Source organism: Halichoeres trimaculatus, unplaced genomic scaffold (genome assembly GCF_033239565.1).
Source record: "Halichoeres trimaculatus isolate MK-OKI-2021-1 unplaced genomic scaffold, fHalTri1.1 fHalTri1_scaffold_1, whole genome shotgun sequence".
Taxonomy (NCBI): Eukaryota; Metazoa; Chordata; class Actinopteri; order Labriformes; family Labridae; genus Halichoeres; species Halichoeres trimaculatus.
In genome coordinates this window covers 42,750,193-42,773,059 of record NW_027437179.1, presented here as the reverse complement: position 1 = coordinate 42,773,059, position 22,867 = coordinate 42,750,193, and the positions used below count along the sequence as shown (strand labels likewise).

The window sequence follows — 22,867 nt, the reverse complement described above, 5'->3', positions numbered from 1 at the left end:
CCAAATGTATGCTAAAGTGCCCTCTTCTGAGCTAAACTGCATGTTAAAGTGTTCTCTTTGGAGCCAAAACATGCTGAAGTGTCCTGTTGAAAGCCAAAATGTGTGCCAAAATGCCTTTTTTTTTTAAACTTAATTTGGCAAGAGTACCCTCTTGGGTGCCAGAGATGTGCTGGAGTGCTCTATAAGTAGTCAAAACTAATGTCGAAGTCTCCTCTTGGGGCACTTAATGTGCCCTTAAGTGTCCTCTTCACGGCCAAACATGCATCACACTATCTCAGGCACCAAAACATTCTCTCTTGGACACAAAACTTGCGCTAATATGCCCCTTGGGTGCCAAATGTATGCTAAAGTGCCCTCTTCTGAGCTAAACTGCAAGCAAAAAGTGCTCTCTTGAGAGCCAAAACACACTAATGTGTCCTCTCACAAGCCAAAACATGTGCCGAAATGCGCTTTTTTGAAACTAAAACTGCGCTAAAGTACCCACTTGAGTGCCAATAATGTGCTGGAGTGCTTTCTAAGTACCCAAAACAAATGTCAAAGTCCCCTCTCTGACACTAAATATGTGCTTAAGCGTCCTCTTTGGGGCTAAACATGCACTGCACTCTCTTGGGCACCAAAATGTGAGCCAAATTTTCCTCTGTGACACAAAACTTGCGCTAATATGCCCTCTTTGGTGCCAAACATGTGGCAAAGTCCCCTTTCTGGAGCCAAATGTGCACTACAGTCTCTTGGTAGCCAAAAAGTGTGCTAGAGTGCCCACTTCTGGGGGCCAAAATGTGTGCTCAGGTGCTCTGGAAAACAAGCAGAACTTGGTGATGTGAAAGTGCCCTCTTGGGTGGCCAAATGTGCACTACACTCTCTTGGGGCCAAAATGTGAGCTTAAGTCCCCTCTTGGACACTAAACATGCGCTAAAAAGCCACCAAGCAGATCTTAGTGCCGTCTTTAGTGGTAAAAACGTGCTGTATGTGGTGTTTTTGCCTTCTGCCCGTGCCCCTCAAACAGTCTGTGCACGGCCCTGAACAGAAGCTAGCAGGAGACGTTTTTAACAGAAGAAACAGAGAGAGCACGGTGTGTCTGAGAGCTGATCTGTGAGCTGTTGTTCTGTTCCTTGAAAGTGATGCGTGCAGGGGGAATTGCATTTATTTTAGCGGCAGTCTGGAGAGCGAGCAGGGCGACCTTAAGGCGTCCAATCAAACAAGTGAAATGACATTTGTTCCTCTTGTCGAGGGAGCCGCACAGCTCCCCTATTACAGTCAGAGCGGCCTCTGCCAGGCTGCTGGCAGCCGCAGCTCAAATATCCCGCAGCCATCCCCAGCCGCGCGCTGCAGACAGGCCGTCAGTCACTGCAGCGTGACAGCGCGCGCTCCAGAGGAGGCTGCAGGCGGCGCCCAAACAAACTTTCATCTGCGTATCACAGGATTTAAAGAGGAGCCGGGGAGGGAGCCCGAGATTGAGTGATACCGAGAGGTGAGGAGAGAGAAAGAAATAAAAGAAACACACACACACACACACACACACACACACACACACACACACACACACACACACACACACACACACACACACACACACACACACACAAAACGACTGCAGGAGTCTTGCACGACTTTAAATCCCTCTCTCATCTCACAGTAAACATCCTTGGGCTATAGCTCTGTGAGTACAAATGTGTGTGTGTGTGTGTGTGTGTGTGTGTGTGTGTGTGTGTGTGTGTGTGTGTGTGTGTGTGTGTGTGTGTGTGTGTGTGTGTGTATAGTTGTTCCTGTGTTTCTAAAACAGCTGACTGTGGTACTTTACAGAAATCTTCAAACCAAACATCGATCTCGGGCTCTTTCTCTAACTCCTGGTTATGGATGGAGTGATTGTCGACGCGCTGGCCTCAGGGCGTAGCTGTTCTCCATCTTAATAACACCGTAAAACATCTATAACCTTTCTATCTAGTTATTTGTGTGATTTTATCTCTAAAGAAGCTGGTGATGATGTTTATATCCGACTTTAACTAGAATAACTCAGTGAGGCTCCGGTGAGTCTCAGCATCCATCAGCCAGGAGAGTCCAGCTTCCTGGGTCTATTAAGATCTATGAGGACTTGTTCTTGGTACATGTTGGTCTCCATTAGGGCTGATTTGTTTCAGGTTTTCCTTGTGATCTTTAAAGTCAAGATCCAAAGGCACAGTCAGGGAGAGGGGCTTCTGGTTTAGGAGTCTCAGGGTCTAATTTTGGCTCTTTGCTGACGATGTTCTAGATTTTAAACACTTTTCAAGTAACAGTAGCTCCAACAAATGAACAGTTTCCTCTAGAACAAAGATGTGCAACCTGTGGCTCTGGGGCCTCATACAAGTCTCTCAAATTTTGGGGAGATTTTGTAAACTTTTGAACTTTTTGAAATGTCACAATTTCAAACAAAATCAAAATTTATTTGAATTTCTGTACATTTTTGCAATTATCTAAATTCCGTTTTTTTTTTTCCAAAAAAAGTGTGAATGTTTGAAATGTTGACAATTTGGGGAAAATTTAACAAAATCTAGTAAATGTTTTTAAATTATTTTGCAAATTTCTAAAATTTCAGCATTTTTGGAATTTTTTTGTTTTTGGCGCATTTTTTAAAATTTCCTTTAAAAACAAAAAAAAATTCAAAACACTTAAAGAAATGTAATTCATTTTGAAAATCTACTTCATTTATGTCATCACAAATTTTTCTTTTTTTCTTTAGTTGAAAATTTCTTAAAAATAAAACAAAGACATCAGATGTACACTTTTGCAAACACAAAAAAAAAAACTTTTTGTTTAGATAACTATTTATTCAATTTTTTTTTATATAGAGTATATAAAATGTTTCTGTCTTTGAAGAAACGTAGATTTTGTGGCTCTTATATGACTTTAATCTAGGTGAGCATTTTTGAAATTGTTTTGCAAATTCATGGAATTTTGGCAAATTTTTGAATTTTCAGAATTTTTGCATTTTTGCACATTATTTTAAATATCCTTTTTTTAATTAAAAAAAGCTACTTATTGAATTGTCATGAGTTTTGCAAATTTAAAATATTATGTTGTTACAAATGTTTCTTTTTTTATTTGAAAATTTCTTAAAAATGAAAACAAAGACATCAGATGTACACTTTTGCAAACACAAAAAGTTCTAGTTTTAATAATTATTCATTCAATTTTTTCTCTGTACTGAGTTTTGTATATTTTTTGTCTCCATTGTGAAGAAAAGTAGATTTTGTGGCTCCCAAATGACATTATTCTAGGTTAGCCTTTTTTTTATTATTATTTTGCAAATGCATGAAATTTCAGCAAATTTTTGAATTTTCAGAATTTTTGGAATTTTGCACATTTTTTAAATATCCTTTTTTTTTTTTTTTTTTTCTTAAAGGGTGCTTATTGAAATTAATTTATTATTATTATTTATCATTAATTTTGCAAATTTATAATATTAATGTCGTTTCAATTTTTTTTTTTTTTAATTTGCAAATTAATTAAAAAATGAAAACTAAGACATCAGATGAACACTTTTATAAACAAGAAAAGACGTTTTGTTTTGATAATTATTCTTTAATTTCTACTTGGTATTGAATTCAATACCTTTTTTTGTCTTGATTGTGAAGATAAAGTAAATTTTGTGGCTTTAATCCAGGTCAGTTGAGGAAAAACGGCCCCAATGAAAGTTACGGTTGCAAACACCTGATCTAAGGGATGAGAAAAGTATTTCTGATTCTGCTCATTGTTAATGGACAGAAAAAAAGAGAAATGTCTTTTTTGATCATTTCAACATGAAAAGTAAACTAACAACCTGCTTTTGTGTTTTTCAATTAATCAGTGAATGATTTTTCAAGCAGAAATGTAAAATAGATAACTTGTCCCGCCTTCACTAATGACAGGATCTTTTTCTCTTTTTGACGTTTGAACGAAACAAAAGACATTTCCTTAACCAACATTTGGATGAAAAAAGCCGTTTGAAGACGTCACTTTGGGCTCATGGATGTTGGTTTAAAGTTTTTGGCCCATCTTTGGACAGATTTAGCTCTTGGCTCTTTTAAAGCCTGTTTTTCTCCCTCCAAAAGACTAACTCGTGTTAGTATTTGCTGTTTGAGCAGCCTGTGCAGCCTGTGTTGGTCGAGTGTTCATCCTGGACTTTGGATCCCTACCTGAGGGGTGTGTGTTAGTGGGTATAATTCAGACTGTATCTACTTAATGGATTAGTGTAAGTGGGTGCGTGTGTGCAGCGCGGGCAGATTGGAAAGAGCCTGTACATCCATTTTTTACAGCAGCAAAACAAATTAAACAGAGCAGTGAGGGAGGAAAAGCAGCCGACCCGCGGTGACGGCTGCCGTCTTTCTAATTGTGTGAGTTTCTGGTGTAAAGAAGTAATTTCTGCTGGGGTCAAACTGCCTCGGGGTGCCTGTTTTAAGGAGTGTGTGTGCTGCATGTGATGACTGCTCCGCTCGGTTAGGGCTCCGCTGCAGATTCAGGGGAAATTTACAGATGCTTTGAAGACAGCGGGAGAGGCAGAGGGAGAGGCAGAGAAATCCTCTGCAGGGATTTGTCAGGGAGCCGGGAGCTACAGCACGCATGTGTGTGTGCAGGTATGTGTGTGTGTGTGTGTGTGTGAACGGACAGGTGTGACACAGCACATTAGGGCTGGTTAATAAGCAGGAAATGGCCACTTGGTTGAGGAGATAACGGTGAATTACTCTGACCTTTCAGGGTGAGACAGTGAGGGAGTCGGACCGTGCAAACAATGCAGATGAAGCCTGAATTTCCCTCCACGACCAAACTACTGCTGCACTTTAATTACCAGTCCTGAGAACTTCCAGCTAACGAGGAGGACGGTGTGTCTGATAATGTATACTTTCAATGTCAGAGCAGAAGTTTTAAACCCTGCACATGAAGTTTAAAGAGGGGCTATGTAAAGGCCGCGCTCTGAGCATGACTTCCTCCATCTTTGAACGCTCAGAGACTGTTCCTCGACGCCAACAGTTCACTCGTGACTGTTGGACAGAATCGCACCGAAGAACAGGGCCGGGTCAGGGGGTGGCTATTTGGGCCCAACCCCTCAGATGTTTTCTGAAAACTTGATTTTGACTTTTGCGGTGGTGGAAAAAACCTCTCAGAAGTAACGTGAAGTACTGTAGTCCAACAGACAGGCCGCTCGCATCGAGGACAGACATAAACATAGATATATGGAAGTTTTTTCAACAACAAAAAACAAAAAAAACGTAACTTCTTTATATATTTCCTGCTGTTAGTGGATGTGTGGTGTATTCCCTGGACCAGTGATCAGAGATGACGTCAATCAGCAGCTGAGTGTTTGGGAGTGAGTGTTGTTGTTGATAGCTGTTAACTGATAGGTATTTAGCTTCATTAAAGCATACTAATTTAAGAGTGTAATCTATGCTTTCAGTCTGCTTTAAGGAGGTTAGAAAGTTGAGATGCCTTGTCGTTTAATTTTTTTTCCAAGTCTAATAAAACAAAATCAATTTTTTTGACGATGTAACAAATTATTGACATTTTTGCAAATTTCAATTTTTTCAAACATTCTACAAAAATGTTCTAAATTATTAAAAATTCAATTTTTGTACATTTACAATTTTTTTCGACATTCTGAAAATTTTTGCAAATTATTTGATATTCCATTTTTGTAAATTTCAATTTTTTTTGGTACATTCTGCAAGATTTTGCAAACTATTTGAAATTCCATTTTTGCAAACTTTGATTTTTTTTTTTTTAACATTCTGGAAATGTTTGACAATTACTTGAAATTCAATTATTTAAAATTTGAAAAATAACTCTACTATTTTTTATTCATTTTCTTATTTTTGTATTTATTTATTTATTTATTTATTTATTTATTCATTCATTTATCCAACTATTTCTTTATGTAATTTGGATTGCTTGAAATTGTAGCAAATTTTTAACAATTTTTTTTTTGCAAGTTTAAATTTTTTTCGCATATTCCTTTTTTTATTGTAATATTTGCTTTTTTTTCATATGTCTGTAATTTATAATTGAGAAATTTTGAATTTTCAGATTTTTGAAGAAAGAAAATTACAATTTAAAGAAATTTCAGAAATTTAGCAATTTTTTTAAATTATCCGTCAAATCTTTCATTTTTTTTAAATTAAAAAGGAAACATCACATGCAAAATTTTATAAACACTTTTCGTTTAGATAAATATTGCAATTTTTTTTCTTTATTGTGAAGATAAAGTAGATTTTGTGGCTACTGAATGACTTTAATCCAGGTGAGCTGAGGAACAAAGGCTCCTACGAAAGTAAAGGTTTCAGACCCCTGACCCAGAGCAAACTGACTGATTTATAAAGTTAAGGTTGCTCAAAAAAGTAACACAATAATTACTTTCCCTGGTAACTAATTACATTTATAAAGAAGTAATTCAGTTACTAGTTTAGTTACTTTTTTTTTTTAAAAAGTAAGTAATAACTGTAGTAAGTAGTTAGTAAAACTGATTTCTTTTCAAAGTAATTTGTGTGTTTGAATCCATCAGGTAATGAGCGCTGCTTCTAGTGCCAACAAATCTCCATTCCCTCCAAACCCTGAATCATTTCCACCAGTCAGACCACAGGATGAGTCTGCAGGCTGCTGTCTCTGTCTGCAGCAGGTAATCCTGTGGACTTCCTGTTTGTAAACATCTCGATGTCTGGAGGGTTTGTGTGTCTGAAGGCGTGAATGTCTGAAGGCGTCGTGTTCAGTGTGAAACAAACAGGGAGCAGAAAAACAGTCAGAAAGAAGCCACGGAGCGGCTGCTGATGGAAAGTCTCTACTTACAGGTAATAAGAGTAGGAATAAGCATGTCTTCTGAAGCATGGTGAGGTGAGGCCGGTGATGACGACAGAGCAGAAGAAGGACAAACACATTGGATTAGTTCATGATCTGAATGAAGGAAGGATTAAATCTTCGACTGGCTGACATGGTAAACTTTCCTCTCTGTGTTTATCTGCTCTACCTGTCCACACAGCTGCTATTTCTGTTTCTGTGTCCTCATGTGAATCTCCTGAAACATTTAGCTGTCCATCACCGTCGTCTCTTCTGATCCTGAGGCTTTTACTGCTGCCCGTCAGCCCGACAGCCTGACAGAGCGTCTGCGTCTTATCGTCCTGGATTTTACTCCCTCAGCCTGTCTGCTCCGCGTGTTTGTCTAGATTTAGTTTACCTCACCACATTCGCCTTTGGTTCCTCGCAGGATGATCTGACGGAGGTTTCACTCTCATTTCTCGCAGTAATCACTTGAAACGGGGCTTCTTTAAATCAGCCGTGACACGGTCAGCAGTCTGTCGGCTAAATTAGAAGTAATAAGGAGCTCTGTGGCTTGTGAAATCATCATTTCACTCACCCAAAATATTGGCCCCTCTTTTTTTTTTTCCACCAGAGATTTGCCTGTTCATTAACTTTAAAGAGATGAAAACACGGACTCCATTTGCAGCGATCACTGACTCTCGTGCTCTGAGTTAATGCTGTGTTGTGAAATGACTGAAATGAGGAGAGAGTCGTCAGATTTGAAGTGTTTTCAATCACAAAGAGAGTGTTTCATCAATTTAATCTATATTTTTAAGAATTTCTAATGTTTATGTTTAACTTTATCTGTGTTTTCAGCATTTACTGAGGTCCAGGTGGGCGTGGCTACAGGGAGGCGACTCGTTGGTTTATGGATGACGGGCTAAAGTCTTTAAGGCCTTGTACACACGTAGCCAAATATCACCCTCATGTGTTTTTAAATACTCTTTGGTCCACACGTAACCGAGCAAATCTGATAAGTGCGGCTTGAAGCATGCCGAACCTGTAGGTGGCAGTGTTTCTCACCAAAAGTGGGACGGTACAGGTCAGTAATTCAGGGATCTGTCCCAGTTTTTGTCAAAGGAATCTCAACAAAATGTGTGCTGTACTAAGACAAACTGAAACTAACATTTTGGTGAAAATAAGGTGTTAATAGTTTCTCTTTAGACATTCGTGGAAATCTTTTGTGTTTTTCGTACCAGGCGTGTCTGGGTTGGCGACAGTGTTTTGGTTTCTCTTTCACTTAAGCTTTATTTTTGATCCAGACGCCTGTTTCACCTCTGTATTATTTTGTCTTTTCACTCTTCTCTTGTAATCTTTAAAAGTTGTTTTGTTTTTTTGTTCCTTTGGGATGACTTTTAAAAGCTTAAAGATTCAAAGTTACGCCATAAATCACTTTATAATGTGTAAAAACAGCAGAACAGACGGTTTGCTTTTGCAGGCTAAATATTGAAAATAACACACTCATGATTTTTCCCCTTCGCTCTTGGTTTTGCACATTCACGTCGAGTGAAGAGGTGATCCAGTTCTCCGTAATGTTAAAGGGAGGAGACAAGACAAATTCCCAATGATCTGGATATTTTTGTCAGATATCCTATTTTGACACCGCTGGTTATCAAATCAAATCAAATCAAATTTTATTTATCGAGCACTTTTCATACAGAAATGAAGCAAAAAAATGCTTTACATGTCTACAAAAAAAAAAAAAAAAAATGGCTTCATGGTTACGGCTATGGTTAAAACAGTCTAGCTAATGCGCTATAGCTGCAGCTACAGCTAATGCTAGCTACAGTGATGTCAGAGCGGGGTGACACATTCACAGCAAACAGACTTTACTACAATGAACTGCATTTCATGAATGATCAGACAGATAAGCTGCATTAGAATATAGAATAGAATAGAATAGAATAGAATAGAATAGAACATTCTTTTATCGATCCCCCATAAGGGATTTTTATTTTTTTTTTGCCACAGCAGGTCACAAAAAAGTGCAATAAATGCAATAACTATAACAAATAAATAGTGATAGAAAAATAATGTGAAATCAGAAATTTGAAGAAATATAGAAAAGTAGAATAATATTATTATTTACATATTTACATAAAAACAAATAAGTACAGTACAAGAGCAGCACTTGACCATAATAGTGAGTGCTGGGATGATGTGTCAGACTGATTGGCTACAGAAGCTATGCTAAGCTAACGTTACAGGATTCAGAGGCTACATGATATAGCTTCTGGATACTGTAATGTTAGCTTAGAGTTAGCTTTTCCTAGCTTAGCTGTCTCATCACTCATATAATGCAGTTCATGGTATTGAAGTCTGTTTGCTGTGAATGTGTCGCACTAATACGACGTCAGTTTATCCCACAGACCGTATAAAACAGCGACGTCGTCTCGCCGACGTCACCCGTCTGTTTCTGAAACAGAAAATGAAGCAGATCGGCTATAGCGGCCATATTGGAAGTGGCAAGGGCTTCGCCTACAGCCATAGGGCGCCTGTCAATCACGTGACCCTCAGCTGTGCCTCTTATTGGGGGAGCTTGCGATCTTAATATCCTCTGAACGGCCGAGTTAGAAAATAATTCACCCCCCGTACAGTGGGAGCTGGTAGTAAAATTATCGACTCAGACAGGAGACGTTTTTTGAACCAGGCTGTAAAAAGGTTAATTTCTGCTTTTTGACTTGGTGTGTTTGTGACTTCCGCTACTTCCGGAGCCAGCCTCAAGCGAACACTGGAGAAACAGCAGATTTTAGCACTTCAGCATTGTCTCTTAGTCTCAGACTGGAGGTTGCCGCTTGGTCATCACTTTGCAAAAATGTGTTTGCTTTGAAAAAAAAGTCGCTCTGACCACGACAGACAGAAAGAGACGAGGGAGAATGTAGAGGGAATCATATGGCGTCTTGTTTCTAAGACATGAGTTTATCCCTGTTTATCGTCGATTGAGGTCGGCTAAAATCTCAGTTTCCTGGCGTAAACATAAAATCATGAAAAACAGTTTTACAAAATTTTAGAAAACATCTGACATCTCTGTTTGGAATGACGTAAAAATGTGGTTTGGTGTGGATGACAGGAATAAAGGTGTAAAATAAACCCCGCTACGTGTGGACATGGCCTCAATTTGTCCGATTACTTCATCTGATCATACCTGATATTCTTTTTTTTATAAACAAATGCTCATCTTATTTTTTTTGTTTGTTTGTTTGTTTTTAATGAGTCAAAGTGCACACGTGAAGCCTCCATCACGGACAGACTGGTTCAGACACAGACAGACAGGATGAGACGTGAGAGGAAGAGAAAAAAATGGAGGTTTGAATAAAGAGTGAATGGATAAAGAGTCATGATGCTTTGAGGATTTCAGTTTAAAGGGCTCATCCGTAAAAAAATACAAAACAACTTTCATGGTAATATTTCAGGTATTTATACGTGTGACAGTAGCGTCTGCAGTCAGACACAACCAGGAGGAAGAATATCATCATCCATCTTTCTTTCCATCCATCCATCCATCCATCCATCCATCCATCCATCCATCCATCCATCCATCCATCCATCCATTACATTTTTTTTTTTTCATCCATCTCTGTATAAGTCACTCGATCCACTCCTTCACCAACTCATCAATGTATTTGTTTTTCAGTTGTTCTCTCCATCCATCCTTTTTTTTCATTCATCCATCCATCAATCCATCTTTCCTTAGATGTGTACACCAATCCAACGTGCGCATCTCCCTCCACTCATCTTTCAATCTGTCCATCTTTTAACCATCCATCTTCCATTCATTCATCATTCCATCTATTCATCCAATTATTCATCCATCTCTTAAATACATCCATCTTACCATCCATCCATCCATTTATCAATCTATCAGTCTTTACTTCCAGTCATCTGTCCACTTATCCACTTATCTATCTATCTATCTATCTATCTATCTATCTATCTATCTATCTATCTATCTATCTATCTATCTATCTATCTATCTATCTATCTATCTATCATCCATCATTTACCTGTAAAATTATCAGTTTATCCATCCTTTCACTCAGTCATCAGCTCACTCACTCATCAATGTATTAACTCCTTCATCTCTCACTCTGAGGATCTATTTTTCTATCCATCCATCCCTTCATTAACGCCTCATTCCATCCCTCCATCCCTCTATCTGCCCACACATCTAAAAACCTGAAAAGAGCAAAAAGATAAAAGCTTCAGGAGGAAGTGGAAGAAAGCTGACACATGCATATATTTAACACACTCCTCACACACACACACACACACACACACACCCCACGACATTAACACACCTGTGCAAACTCACACACATCATCCGACATCCACACCTTCATCCAAAACCCCACTTCCACACACACACACACACACACACACACACTCTGTGACAGCCGAAACCATCCTTAAGGACTCTGCTGACATTGTCCTTATGATATTAATAAAGTGCAGCGCGCTGAGAGCTGCGCTGTAAAAGCCACAGCCGTTAAAACTGCTCATAAATATTAATACGCCAAAGAAAAAACACTCCACCAAAAGTGTGTGAGGGTGTGTGTGTGTGTGTTTGAGTGTGTGTGTGTGTGTGTGTGAGAATGAAAAAATGAAAAGGAAAGACAGGAACAGAATGTTTCTATCTGTATATTTAACATGTTTTTGTTCACGTCTGGTCCGTCTGTGATTTTAACCTGAAAACGTTTCTGAAGCGTGACTGATTTCGAGGAACGATGGACGTGTTTTTAAAATTATATTAATGAGGAAGTGAAAAGATTCATTTCAGCTGTAACACAAGAAAATTAATGTGTAACTTAAAAAAAGACAGCTTATTTTAAAGAAGTATGCCAAAGAGAAAGAGCAGCTCAGGACAAACTTGACTTTAAAGAGGGGGTAACTGTTTTTTTCTTTATTTCTTTATTCCTTTATTTTGTATGTATCTTTTTTAAAATTTATTTATGATTCTTTTATATATTCAAAAATGTATTTATTTATTTTTTTTATTTATCATTTTTTGACATATTTATTTGTTTTTTTATTTATTTACAATTTTATTGATATATTTTTTTATTTTTTATTTATTTATTTAATTTTTTTTTTTTTTTACAATTTTTTTTCCATTTTTTTAAAACTATTTATGTCTTTAATCTTACCCACTTTACACTTCCGCAAATTTCATCAAAAAAAGTTAATAATCAGACTATTTTTTTTAACTCTATGAAATTAGCCCCAAATTTCACGATAACTGAGAAAAAATTAGCCTATAAATTATTGAAAATAATGCCTGATTTAATTCTAAGCAAGTCAGAAATGATAAGTGACTGTTTTGTTCAGTTTCTTTGAAATTTCGTCCAAATTTTATTTCAAATTAAATTTCAATTAACCCCAAAATGGACGGGTAATCACTCCAAAATAACCCTATAACTGAAAAATAATAGAATAAATTTAAGAAATTAAATTTAAAGAGCTTACAAGTTTTTCTCCAAAGAGCCAGAACTGGGACTAAAAGGTCTTCATTTAGTCTTCATTTTGTCCCTCTGGTGCCCCCGTAGTGTCTTGATATGGTACACAGCTCAAATAAATCTTTCTCTCCCTGGTGTTTTATAAACTCTTATTTCAGCTTCTGTCTGAAACACTTTGTTTTAGCTGCTACCTCTTTAAGACTGTCCACTGCACAAACTCTACAGGGGCGGAGCTACAGGCAGGCCTTGGTGTTTGAGGCCCAAACATCAGTATGTCACTGCAAACAGCCGTTTGGTAGTAATGGTGCTGTTCTTGGTGATTTCTGGTGATTTCTAGGGTACGTATTAGAACATTCTTCTTCCTGAATTTTTATATGATCATCTTCAAATTTCTAATGTGTAAACTAGACCCACTGATGATGAAAAGCTATGTACGGATTTGTCGTAACTCAATGGGCGTGGCCAGGCCAAAAGGTCAAAGTTCATGTACTGGACGAAAACGTAAACACGTGTTCTGGATAATGGCTGAACACATCTATTCCATTATTTTTTCCTGAAAGTACAGAATGAATATCTCTGCTATTTTTAGAGATTAGAGGACTGACAGTCTGCACATGCTCAGTTCGAACACCCAGCTTTGTTACTCTGAAGCATTACACCTCTCTTTAATGTTTGTCTCTAGTTAGGGGAAGAATTATGGGAGGAAACAAGTCTGGAAGTTTCTTAGGCTGCTTGCTCCAAAAAACAGATGTCTCCAAAAGAGTCCTAATGAGATCTTTGGCTGGTTTATCATTAAACACTTCACTGCTCCTAAATGTTTGCAATTAATGAGGCCGACGAGTACAAATTACTGCGACTGGAGGAGCATCAGCGATCGGCTCTTCAACGTGCCCCAGATTCAGTTGGGTCTTCTCTGCATGTTACGCTGCTCTCTGCGTGTTTAACACACATGTTTCTGTGGATGTGTGTTATATGAGCTGTGTGAAGGGTTTCTGCAAACACACACACAAACACACACACACAAACACACACACTCCTTCCTCCATACTGATGTGATGGCTGTAGTTTATCATTGGCTTATATGAATAATATCATCGAGAAAACACACACAACAAACCTGAAAGTGATGTATAACTTATCAGGGGTATCTGCTGATCTGTCACACACACACACACACACACACACACACACACACACACACACACACGATGTGACGCCTGCACTTAATCATAGCTACAGTATGAATATAAATAGTGAATCATGGAGGAATACTTCTCTTTCCTCTAACGGCTGACGGGGATGAAAAATATCGACTGCAAGAACACACACATTTACTCCATACACATGTATGACGCCAATCTGTCACACACACACACACACACACACACACACACACACACACACACACACACACACACACAGAGGAACATATGCTGCTTTGCTGACACATGTTGCACATGCACGCTGTCAGCGCCGCTGATTAACACGTCGTTACAGCCAAACGAATAAACATGACATGCAGACGTGAGTGTGTGTAAGGTGGCACACACACTTACACACACTCCTCAGTCTCCTCTATTTGCTAATACCCCCTCTGCAGCGTTACAGCATCACTAAACTGATGAATAAGTGAAACTATGTCAGAGTAAAAATCAGAAAAATGTGAAATCACTCAGAAACAAGAAGAACAACGACGCCACTTTAGGACATCCTGTTCCTCAAAGCTGTTGTGATCATACGAAATCAGAAAGCTCAGATATCTGTGTGAGTGTGTGTGTGTGTGTGTGAGTGTGTGTGTGAGTAAATGGCCAGCTGACACCCATTATGACGCAGCTGTAAATGGAGCATCAGGCATTTATCGCAGCATACAGCAGAGCCCATTATTCCTCCGTGTGTCACATCTGCAGGATGGGGGTCAGGTCCAGCTCTGTGTGGGCCTTTTGGATTTTTATGTCCCTGTGTGTTAATGTGTGTGTGTGGATGAATCCATCTCAGGAGGAGGATGAATTTAGTCTTTGTAGATCTGGAGGCTCTCAGGATGCTGGACGGTTTTCGTACTGATCTATAGTAAAAACACACACACACTCACTCACACACACTCGCTGAAATATGAGCACACTGTAAACCACTTGGCCTTGTAAGAGCCCACCATGTGAGTCCATTACGTGGCAGACATCAGTCGCTTAATCGCCTCCACTCTCTGTCATGGCTCAAACGGCCCTCGGCTGCTCTGTCAGAGGGAGTGTGATTGTCTCAGTGTGAGGGTTCATCGTTAAGGGCCTGTGTCCATTCACAGCGTTTACAGCAGCAGCAGCTCAGCTCTGTGGTGTCACATGGTTCTTGTCTCCTATGGAAAGTTTTGATCACTCAATGGCTTTGTTCAGGGCTCTATCACAAACTTGCAAATCTTAAAGGTCCCATATTGTGCAAAAATCACTTTATTCAGTCTTTTAGTGAAATGTGTGGGTCTTTGTCTTTCCTCCCAGCCCACAAAATGTGATATTTAATGATCAAACCTGTTCTTAGTAGAGCTTTTTAATGTAAAATCCTGACCTAAAACCAGCAGGAGCAAGTCTGACCTGATTGGTCCACTAGAGCAGATACCCCCGAACATCCTGCCCGGGAGGAGAATGCCAAAGTTGAAGAGCCATCACTGCTCTGTTTTTGGCTGTAAACAGCTACATAGCTCCATGCTCAAGCTTCCCATCTCAGAAGAAGACAGACTAAGTGTCTAGAGTTCATTTATCAGGAAATGTTCCAGCTACACTCAGTAAAACTGAGCATGTGTGTGCTAGTCACTTCACGGCCGACTGCTTTTCCAACTTTGGACAGTCCAACAGAGGGCTAGCCAATAGACTGGTCCTGAATCCAGGCGCATTACCAACCATCCTCCAACAAACCTGGGACCCTGGAAATGTGAGTATTTTAAATGCTGTGTGCTGTGGAGCAGATGGAAGAGCTTTTCCTCAGTGTCCCCCCTGTCTCTGTGTTAGCTTCAGGATGCTAACTTTAGCTGCAGTTAGCCTGTTGTTTTAGCCTGTAATGTTACGGTAAACGAGCTTCTCTGTTTTCTAAACATTGTGCACTAGGAGCTCGTGGCGCCGCTCTCAGTGACGTGGAAGAGCGGGGCGGTATCAGCGGTGGCTCATTTACATATGAAGGCCACGCCCACTAAATCAGAGCGTTCTGAACAGAGGGGCTATGAGAGCCTGGAAACAATGCTGCTGTGCTTGATTTATTGGCTTTTTGGACCAAAACATGTTACTACCATTTCATGAAGACATGGCAGCCTCAGTTTTTGTATCCAGATTAACTTTTTTTGCATTCATACAATCGGCCTAACGCTGAAGTTGAGCTCGTTAAGTTCGTTTAACCACAGATTAAAGTTCAAGTTTTAACTTCGCTCTCCATTATTAAGATGTTTATACCTGAGGACAAACTTCCCTCTAAGTCTGAACCGTATGGTTTTATGTCACCAGATTTTCTAGATGAGGATCTCTGTTGATACCACTTCAAACTGACCCATCACCGTCCTGTTCACTCATATGTAACTTCCTGTTTGTCCTCGAGAGAAACACTTTTTTTTATCAGCAGAGTGGGCAGATTGAAATGTCTAACAGAGCTAACACAGTCCTTGTTTCCTGCTTTGAGGATTGAAGGTGATGACAGTTTTTAAGTGGGGAGATGTAAACAGCGTACAGATGCACGCTGAGGTTTCATTAAAGGAAAACCACTCAGAGCCGAGGCTTCGACAGCGAGGATTGTCTCTGAGCCCAGAACAGTGTGGGAGGAGGTATTTGTGTAGCATCACATTTCATTCTCACAGCGTATCTCTCGCTTAATCTCCCACCTCTGTAATATTTACTGAAGCCAGAGACATTATTTCTGACCTGAAGAGTTGAGCTAATTATTCAACCGTCTTCTGTCAGTGTGGGCGGCTGGCTCGCTTCCTGTTATTGGATATTAACGTGTGACAGAGATGAGCCAAGCCGCTCCTATAGAAGCAGAATATGGAACATGTTCCATTGTGTGTGAGGAATTAACAGCAGGAGTGTGTGTGTGTGTGTGTGTGTGTGTGCAGATATCAGTTTACGTAAAAAATCCCAACAGTGCATGAAGAGCAGAGAACCAGGTCTGGAAATCCAAACGTCTCTCACCACACGGAGGCAACGAGAGGCGACTTCTGATGCACCCAAACCAAAGTCTTTGGAGGCGATGGCGTGGTGAAACATGCACGTTCACAGACGAAGCACAGGTGACATGCAGGGATGGAGTGGATGCATGAGTGACTGTACGTTAATGGTCAAACTGGGAAAGGTTTGGGGATGAACTTTCTGTCTCATGCTCAGCGTGGAAAGCTCAGACACTGTTGGAAGTTTTGATGCCGTGTTGTAAACTAGTGTTGCAAACATTTCTGGATTAAGACCTTTAACACCACCAGACACCGCAAATACCTCTCAGGATGCTAGCTAGCAGGTGGTTGATCAATCAAACTTGTTGAGATAATAATAATTTGTCAGGGAAACAGAGTTTTGACCTTTAAGCAGCACTGCAGCTTTCCAACCTAAGCCTAAGACCAAAAAAAGATGGCCGACAGGTAAATTTGCTAAATTTGACACCACAACTTGTCAACAAACAAATTACCTGGTGGAAAACGCACTTTTGATGGAAATGCAAGTAAAATGTGGACCCATGAAAGGTTTACAATCACTTAGGGACTAATTTTAAACATTTTAGAATTTGAAAAAATTTTGCAAAAACAGAGAAAAAAAAATAAAAATTAACTTTGGAAAGACTTGAAAAAAAAAAAAAAAACTCAGACAATTTGCAAAACTTTGTAAAAAAAAAATAAATAAATAAAAAATTAATAAATTTGCTAATTTAAAAAAAAATACATTTAAAAAAATAAACATTTTGGATGCATCAAAAATTTATTATAATTTTAATAAAAAAAAAAATAATAAAAAAACTGTACAGAATGAAAAAAATGTGAAACTCAGAAAATTTGCAAAACTTTGTAAAAATAAAAAATAAACATTAATTTCATATATTTGCTTATATTCAAAAAATAATTTTGTAAAAATAACAAACATTTTAGGTTTTTTAAAAAATTACAATTATTTCAATAAAAAATAAAAATAAAAAAACAGAAAGGAATTCAAAAAAATGTGAAACTCAGAAAATTTGCAAAACTTCGTTACAATAGAAAATATAAATAAATGTAATAAATTTGCTTGTATTCAAAAAATCAATTTGAAGCAATCACAAACATTTTCAAAAATGTCAAAACTTTACAAAAAATGTAAAGATTTTTGAAAGGTAAAAAAATGCAAAAAAAATAAAATGTAAAAAAATGCATTTTTTTAAACATGAAATGTAAAAAAAAAAAAAAAAAAAAAAAAAAAAAAAAAGCACATTTCTGAAGTTTCAAAAATGAAAAGGTAATACTTCAACCTGATAACATTTATTGATCAAATTGCTTCATTTATCATTCTTTTCTCTGTTTCCTAAAGTTTTGCCTCATATAAAGGTTGTATTTAAAGCTGGCATTTTGCAGTCAATGCATCCATCTGCACTGAATTAAAATCTGTATTTCCTTTCAGATTTGTGAAAGGTTTTCATTTACTTATGGATACAGATCTCTGCTGTGCTTTTCTCTGGGAAAAAGGATGTGAAGCTCCAAAATTATGTCTGAGTTTTGCCTGATTCCAGCGCTCATTTTGTGTCATTTTTCATCTATTTGCTCCTATGGTCGTTGAAGTTCTAACTTGTATCGGCAGCATGTGAACCCTGTTGCAGGATTCGTGCGGCTGAAAGTTAAAATTGGACTCTGTTCCAACTTTTGAAGTATTAACTTGTATGTTTAAGTAAACAGAGCATCATTTTGGGATATCTTTGACTTTCAACCTTAAAAAATTTGAAACACCACATCCGTTTTCCAGAAGCATCCATGAGCGACAGGCGTTGGGGAAACTGTGACAGCAAACACTGAAATGCGAGGTGAGATCACGGTGAGGGGGCGGGTGGATGTGTTGATGTCTAGAAGTAAACATACAATACCCCACGCTCAGAGTTCTCCATGTGTGAATCTCTCTATCGGAGCAAGGGCAAGGCAGGTACAGGACGGGACAGGAAGGGGCGGAGCCAAAAGACAGGAAACAGGAAGATAGAGAGAGACATTAAAAGGGGTGTGAGGCTGGTGGTGAGAAACATTTGGTTCATTTCTTAGAGTTTGTGTTTCTGTCTGCAGCTCTGTGTCCAAACACGTCAGCAGTTTGATGCTCAAACACTGGAAGCAGGAAACCGCTCTGTCCCCGAGTGGATTCAGTCCAGGTACCAATAAATGATCTGTCCCCCCAAAATAAGCTGAGTGAGAAAAACCATTTCATACTTTGGTTCAGAATAAGGAAATAAAAACAATTTAAAGTAAAATCTTTAAAGTATAACTCCAGTTTCCTGAAGGAGAATAATAAAAAAGTGTGATATAAAAAGTTTAAATGCACAGAGTGAGTCAGCTCTTTTTCTCTGTACTTTACGTGCAAATTGCTGTTTTTCCCCACAGTGAATCCAGAAACAAGAGAAATGACACTGAAATAAAAGAAGACATGAAAAAAAGCCCAAAGGAGGAAAGTACAGGACAAAAAACTCAGAAAATAAAGTGGTTTTGTGTTTTTACATCTCAGAATATCTCTACAACGCACTGACCTGATAAAGTCCAGGTATAACACCCAAGAAAAAAAAAAAACACCTGAGTGGAAAAAACACTGCCTGACTCTCTGCAGAAATAAGTTTCAATACTTTAACCCCACGTCCACACTGTCAACTGGATTTTTTTTCAGTGTGCGTCACGCATTGACAAACACTCACTCACACATTACAAAATGAAGAAAATTTAAAAAAATTATGATCAAATAATAAGATATAAAAAATTAAACCACAGTGAAAAAGGGGGGAATCAAAAACTCCCATAGAGAAAGAGAAAATAAATAAATCAATGAGTACAGTGGAGATCAAAAAGCCCCAAACTCAAATTTAAAGCCTAAATTTGACTGTTAAATTTAAGTGATACTAAAATAAGAAACCAATAGCTGTAGCACATTGAGTAAAACTTTAAAAGTTTTTTTCTATTCTTTTTGTTACTTAACTTTTAAAAAAATAAGTAAATTAAAAATCTCTAATATATCCAGTTTGACTTTGTTCCAGTTAGTATTTCCCTAAGTGAATAAAAACCCTGACAGTGAAGATCCCAAGTGAAAATTTAGAGTTTGAGTCCATAAAGCTTACAGAAACAGACTAAATGGAGCAGTACCACTGGAAACCATAGGGGGCAGTGTTGCTGTTACCCGACCTTTTTCGCGCCACGGATCAGTTTAATATCTGACAATATTTTCACAGACCGGCTCTTCTTCTGTCTCCTCACTGGCTCTTTTACTCTGCCTAAAGAAACTTTCCAAAATGTTTTATTTTTTTTGTCTATTCTGCTAGCTTTGGGGGGTTTGGCTTTAAGAATGAGTCAGAGACGAGTGTGATGGAGAGAATCTGGCCATTTTTCAAACTAAAACGTTGTTTGGATCAGATGATAAATCAAACTGAAATAATGTACGTTTAATATCTTTCATGTGTGGCCCAGTAACAATTGACCCACAGACCGGTACTGGTCCGTGGACCAGGGCCTGACAACCACTGTAGGTACACCACTTCCTACACCGCTGCCTCTGTTTTTTTGTCTTTTATGTCAGAGCTACATTAGCAACACCTCCTCCACAGTCGCCATGTTTGTGTTTGAGTTTGTTGTTGTCATAAACTTTAACTCTGGGATGCGCCCCCTGGTGGATGTAATGGTTAACAGCAATGTAAACATAAAGGAATCAGAAACTGACTTTTACAATCAAAGCCTACAGAGGTCAGGTGTCTCAAGTCGGAAAAATGACATGATGTGTGATTTTCCTGTGGCGTGGGGAGTGATAAGTGTGATTTTGTCCACTAGGGGTCTCTGGTTCAGAGATCGCAGATAACATTTGTGACTAGAAGTCTGGTTTGTTTGTTTACGCTGAAGTCACGTTTTACTCTACGAGATTTGGAATATTGAGTGTGAAGAAGCAGATACTCTGTTTGAGCCATTTTATCCACAAACATTTCAAAGTAAATAAAGAAAATGAAGGGAAATAGTCAAAACTCTGCAAAACTGAACCCCAAGCAAGTGTTGGTGTCTTATGTTCAGTAAAAATAGACTGTTCATCTTAGCCACATTCACCTGAAAAACATCCAGATAAATATCGTATTTCAAGGTATTAAAATAAAATGTTTTGTATTTTCCAAATCTGTGACATAAATTCTGAACTTCTTCATCTCTTTCAATCTGCTCTGTCTTAGGAAGATCATCCTGTTCCAGGAGAAAAGTATATTTAACCAAGAATAACTCCCTCATCGATGATATGTTTCCGTTTGCTGCTTCTAAAGTCAACGTCAAAGAGAAAAACAAGTGTTTATTCCACCAAACTCCAAAGAAGTCTGCAATCAAATCAATTCTTCTGTTTTGTTTTGCTAATTATTTCACTTTGTTCTTAAATGATAACAAAACAACACTTAGTGGGGTGATTTTGACACTTTCTGTCAGAACAAAAAGAATCAGTGATTAACCCGTTCGCGGCGCGTGGCTGTGGGACGCTGGTTTGCTTTGTGATGATGATCGAAGGCAGCAGATGAGGAGTGATCGGTGAATGAATCAGCCTGAGTGCTCGGAGGGATGAATGTGCAATTTATGCTTTGTTAGGAGAGTGATTGTGAGGGAAGCAGTCAGCTGCTCCGTAAGAGACGACTGAAGGAGTGAATAAAAGCACACGATGAGTCAAGATGGGACTCCAGTACCCAGGAGGATCAGTCCGTCTGCGCTCATTCACAAACACACAAACACTCAGACCGTCTTATGGGGCGGACTTTGAAGAGGCCTGGTTCAGGTTTCTGTTTTCAGCAGAGACAGTGGGGTCGTGTGTTTTTTTGCCTTTCAAATTTCAAGCTATCCAGCTTCCTCTGGACATGTGTGCTATGACTTTTCTCATCTCTAACACTTACATGTTTTGATTTATTCAGCTTTTTCTGACAAAATTCCCCATTTAAACGAATGGAAAACTTCAGCTTTTCCGCCTAAAACTCCCTTAACTTTGAGATACTTTAACTTCAGCGTACTTCCACTTACAGACTTCATTTTCACTTTAAAATGTTCACTGATCTTTCATCTGTTCATGTCTGATGTAACTTTTAGATATCTTTGACAGTTTGGGAGATTCCACTGTTGAAGTAACACAAAACTTTTCAGGTTTTTCACTGTTAACGTAAAACCCAGAGTGAAGGATTTGCTGATGACAATGAAAAAATCTCCCAAACAAATCGCCAAAACAACCACAAACTTCACTCCACTGATTTAAAAAATGCATCAAAACATTCGCTGGCTTCTCCTGCTTCTAACAAATCCATATCCAGAGAAAATACTACACCGTTTGGCCAGTATGCAGCCAACTGTCTGACAAAACCTGATTCTGCTCTCATTCACCACCATGTAACTTCTGATATAACATCTCTGAACCATTCATAACCCCCTTTCTTAGATCACTGGCACATAGGGATGGGAATTAATAAGATTTTGTCAATACAGATGCCCTTATCAATTTGATTCTTTATGGATCCCCTTATCAATTCCTGTTGTAAATTTTCTTGGTACAAAAAGTAGCTTTACAGGTTTTCTGTGTCAACAACATTTAATTGAGTTTATACTGTAAGTGAATAAAATGTAATTGGTCCCTGAGTCTGGATATTTCTGGGCATAATTAAACAGAAACAGGTAAATATTTCACACAATGCGATGTTGATGTACTGTGTTGTAATATATTAATAATTCAAGTAGGCCATCTAGTGTCTCAAAGTGGTTATAGCAATAGTTTAAGTTGTTTGGAACCTTTCTGTACTTATGAGCCTTTCATTAGCCTGTTAGCTTTTGACATTTGAAATTCTCAATATTTTTTACAAAGAGTTGATGTGATATGTTGAAATTCTATCCTGAAGCTGAAGTTATACTGATGCATGCTAATTGCTAGCATATCAATGCAGTTTCCCATATATGTTAGCATCAAGCTTGTGCTATTTTGTTATTTTGGTAAGTAAGGTGATTTATACCATTTCTAATGTAGTGGATATGAATCTCCTGAGAGAGAGTGATGAACATTTCTTTATGAAGTCAGTTCTGCAGGAAAACTTCAAGCTGAAAATCAAAACTGCTAAGCTCAGATAGCTGCAGCAGACTAGTCGACATAAGGCCCAGCAGCTCTGTGGATTGAAACATTTCTTATCAATTCTCAACAGGAACTGGTTTTTGATTCTCATCTTTACTGGTACGGGCACGTTTCTGGCTCTACAAACATGCAAAACACATCACTGTGTTCGTTAGAGTCTTAACTTGTTTATGATATGGCGTCATTTTCTTCTAGCTATCATGGTGTGGGCACAGTTACAGCTTTTAAGGACCTGTGTCTAACCCAATACTGCTGTTTTAGATCAATGGGCACAAAAGAGGAGGACTTATACTTATCAAACTACTTTCACTTCGTCTTCTACAACTCTGACCT

The 22,867-nt window shown here is 38.4% G+C and overlaps 1 protein-coding gene across 16 annotated transcripts in view; it reads right to left on the bottom strand.

Annotated features, from left to right (window-relative positions):
• The window catches only part of ptprt (protein tyrosine phosphatase receptor type T), a 486,185-nt gene that overhangs the window by 136,672 nt on the left and 326,646 nt on the right, over positions 1 to 22,867 (bottom strand). For 6 of the 16 annotated variants that reach the window (XM_074668111.1, XM_074668119.1, XM_074668234.1 and 3 more), the window contains one exon: positions 6,787 to 6,816. The exons of 3 other annotated variants lie outside the window; for them this stretch is intronic. In XM_074668111.1, the coding sequence (XP_074524212.1) occupies positions 6,787 to 6,816 (30 nt within the window). Of the gene's footprint in view, positions 1 to 6,786; positions 6,817 to 18,308; positions 18,342 to 22,867 lie in introns of all 16 variants that reach the window. 7 more of the 16 variants (XM_074668102.1, XM_074668200.1, XM_074668208.1 and 4 more) reach the window with 2 other exon arrangements.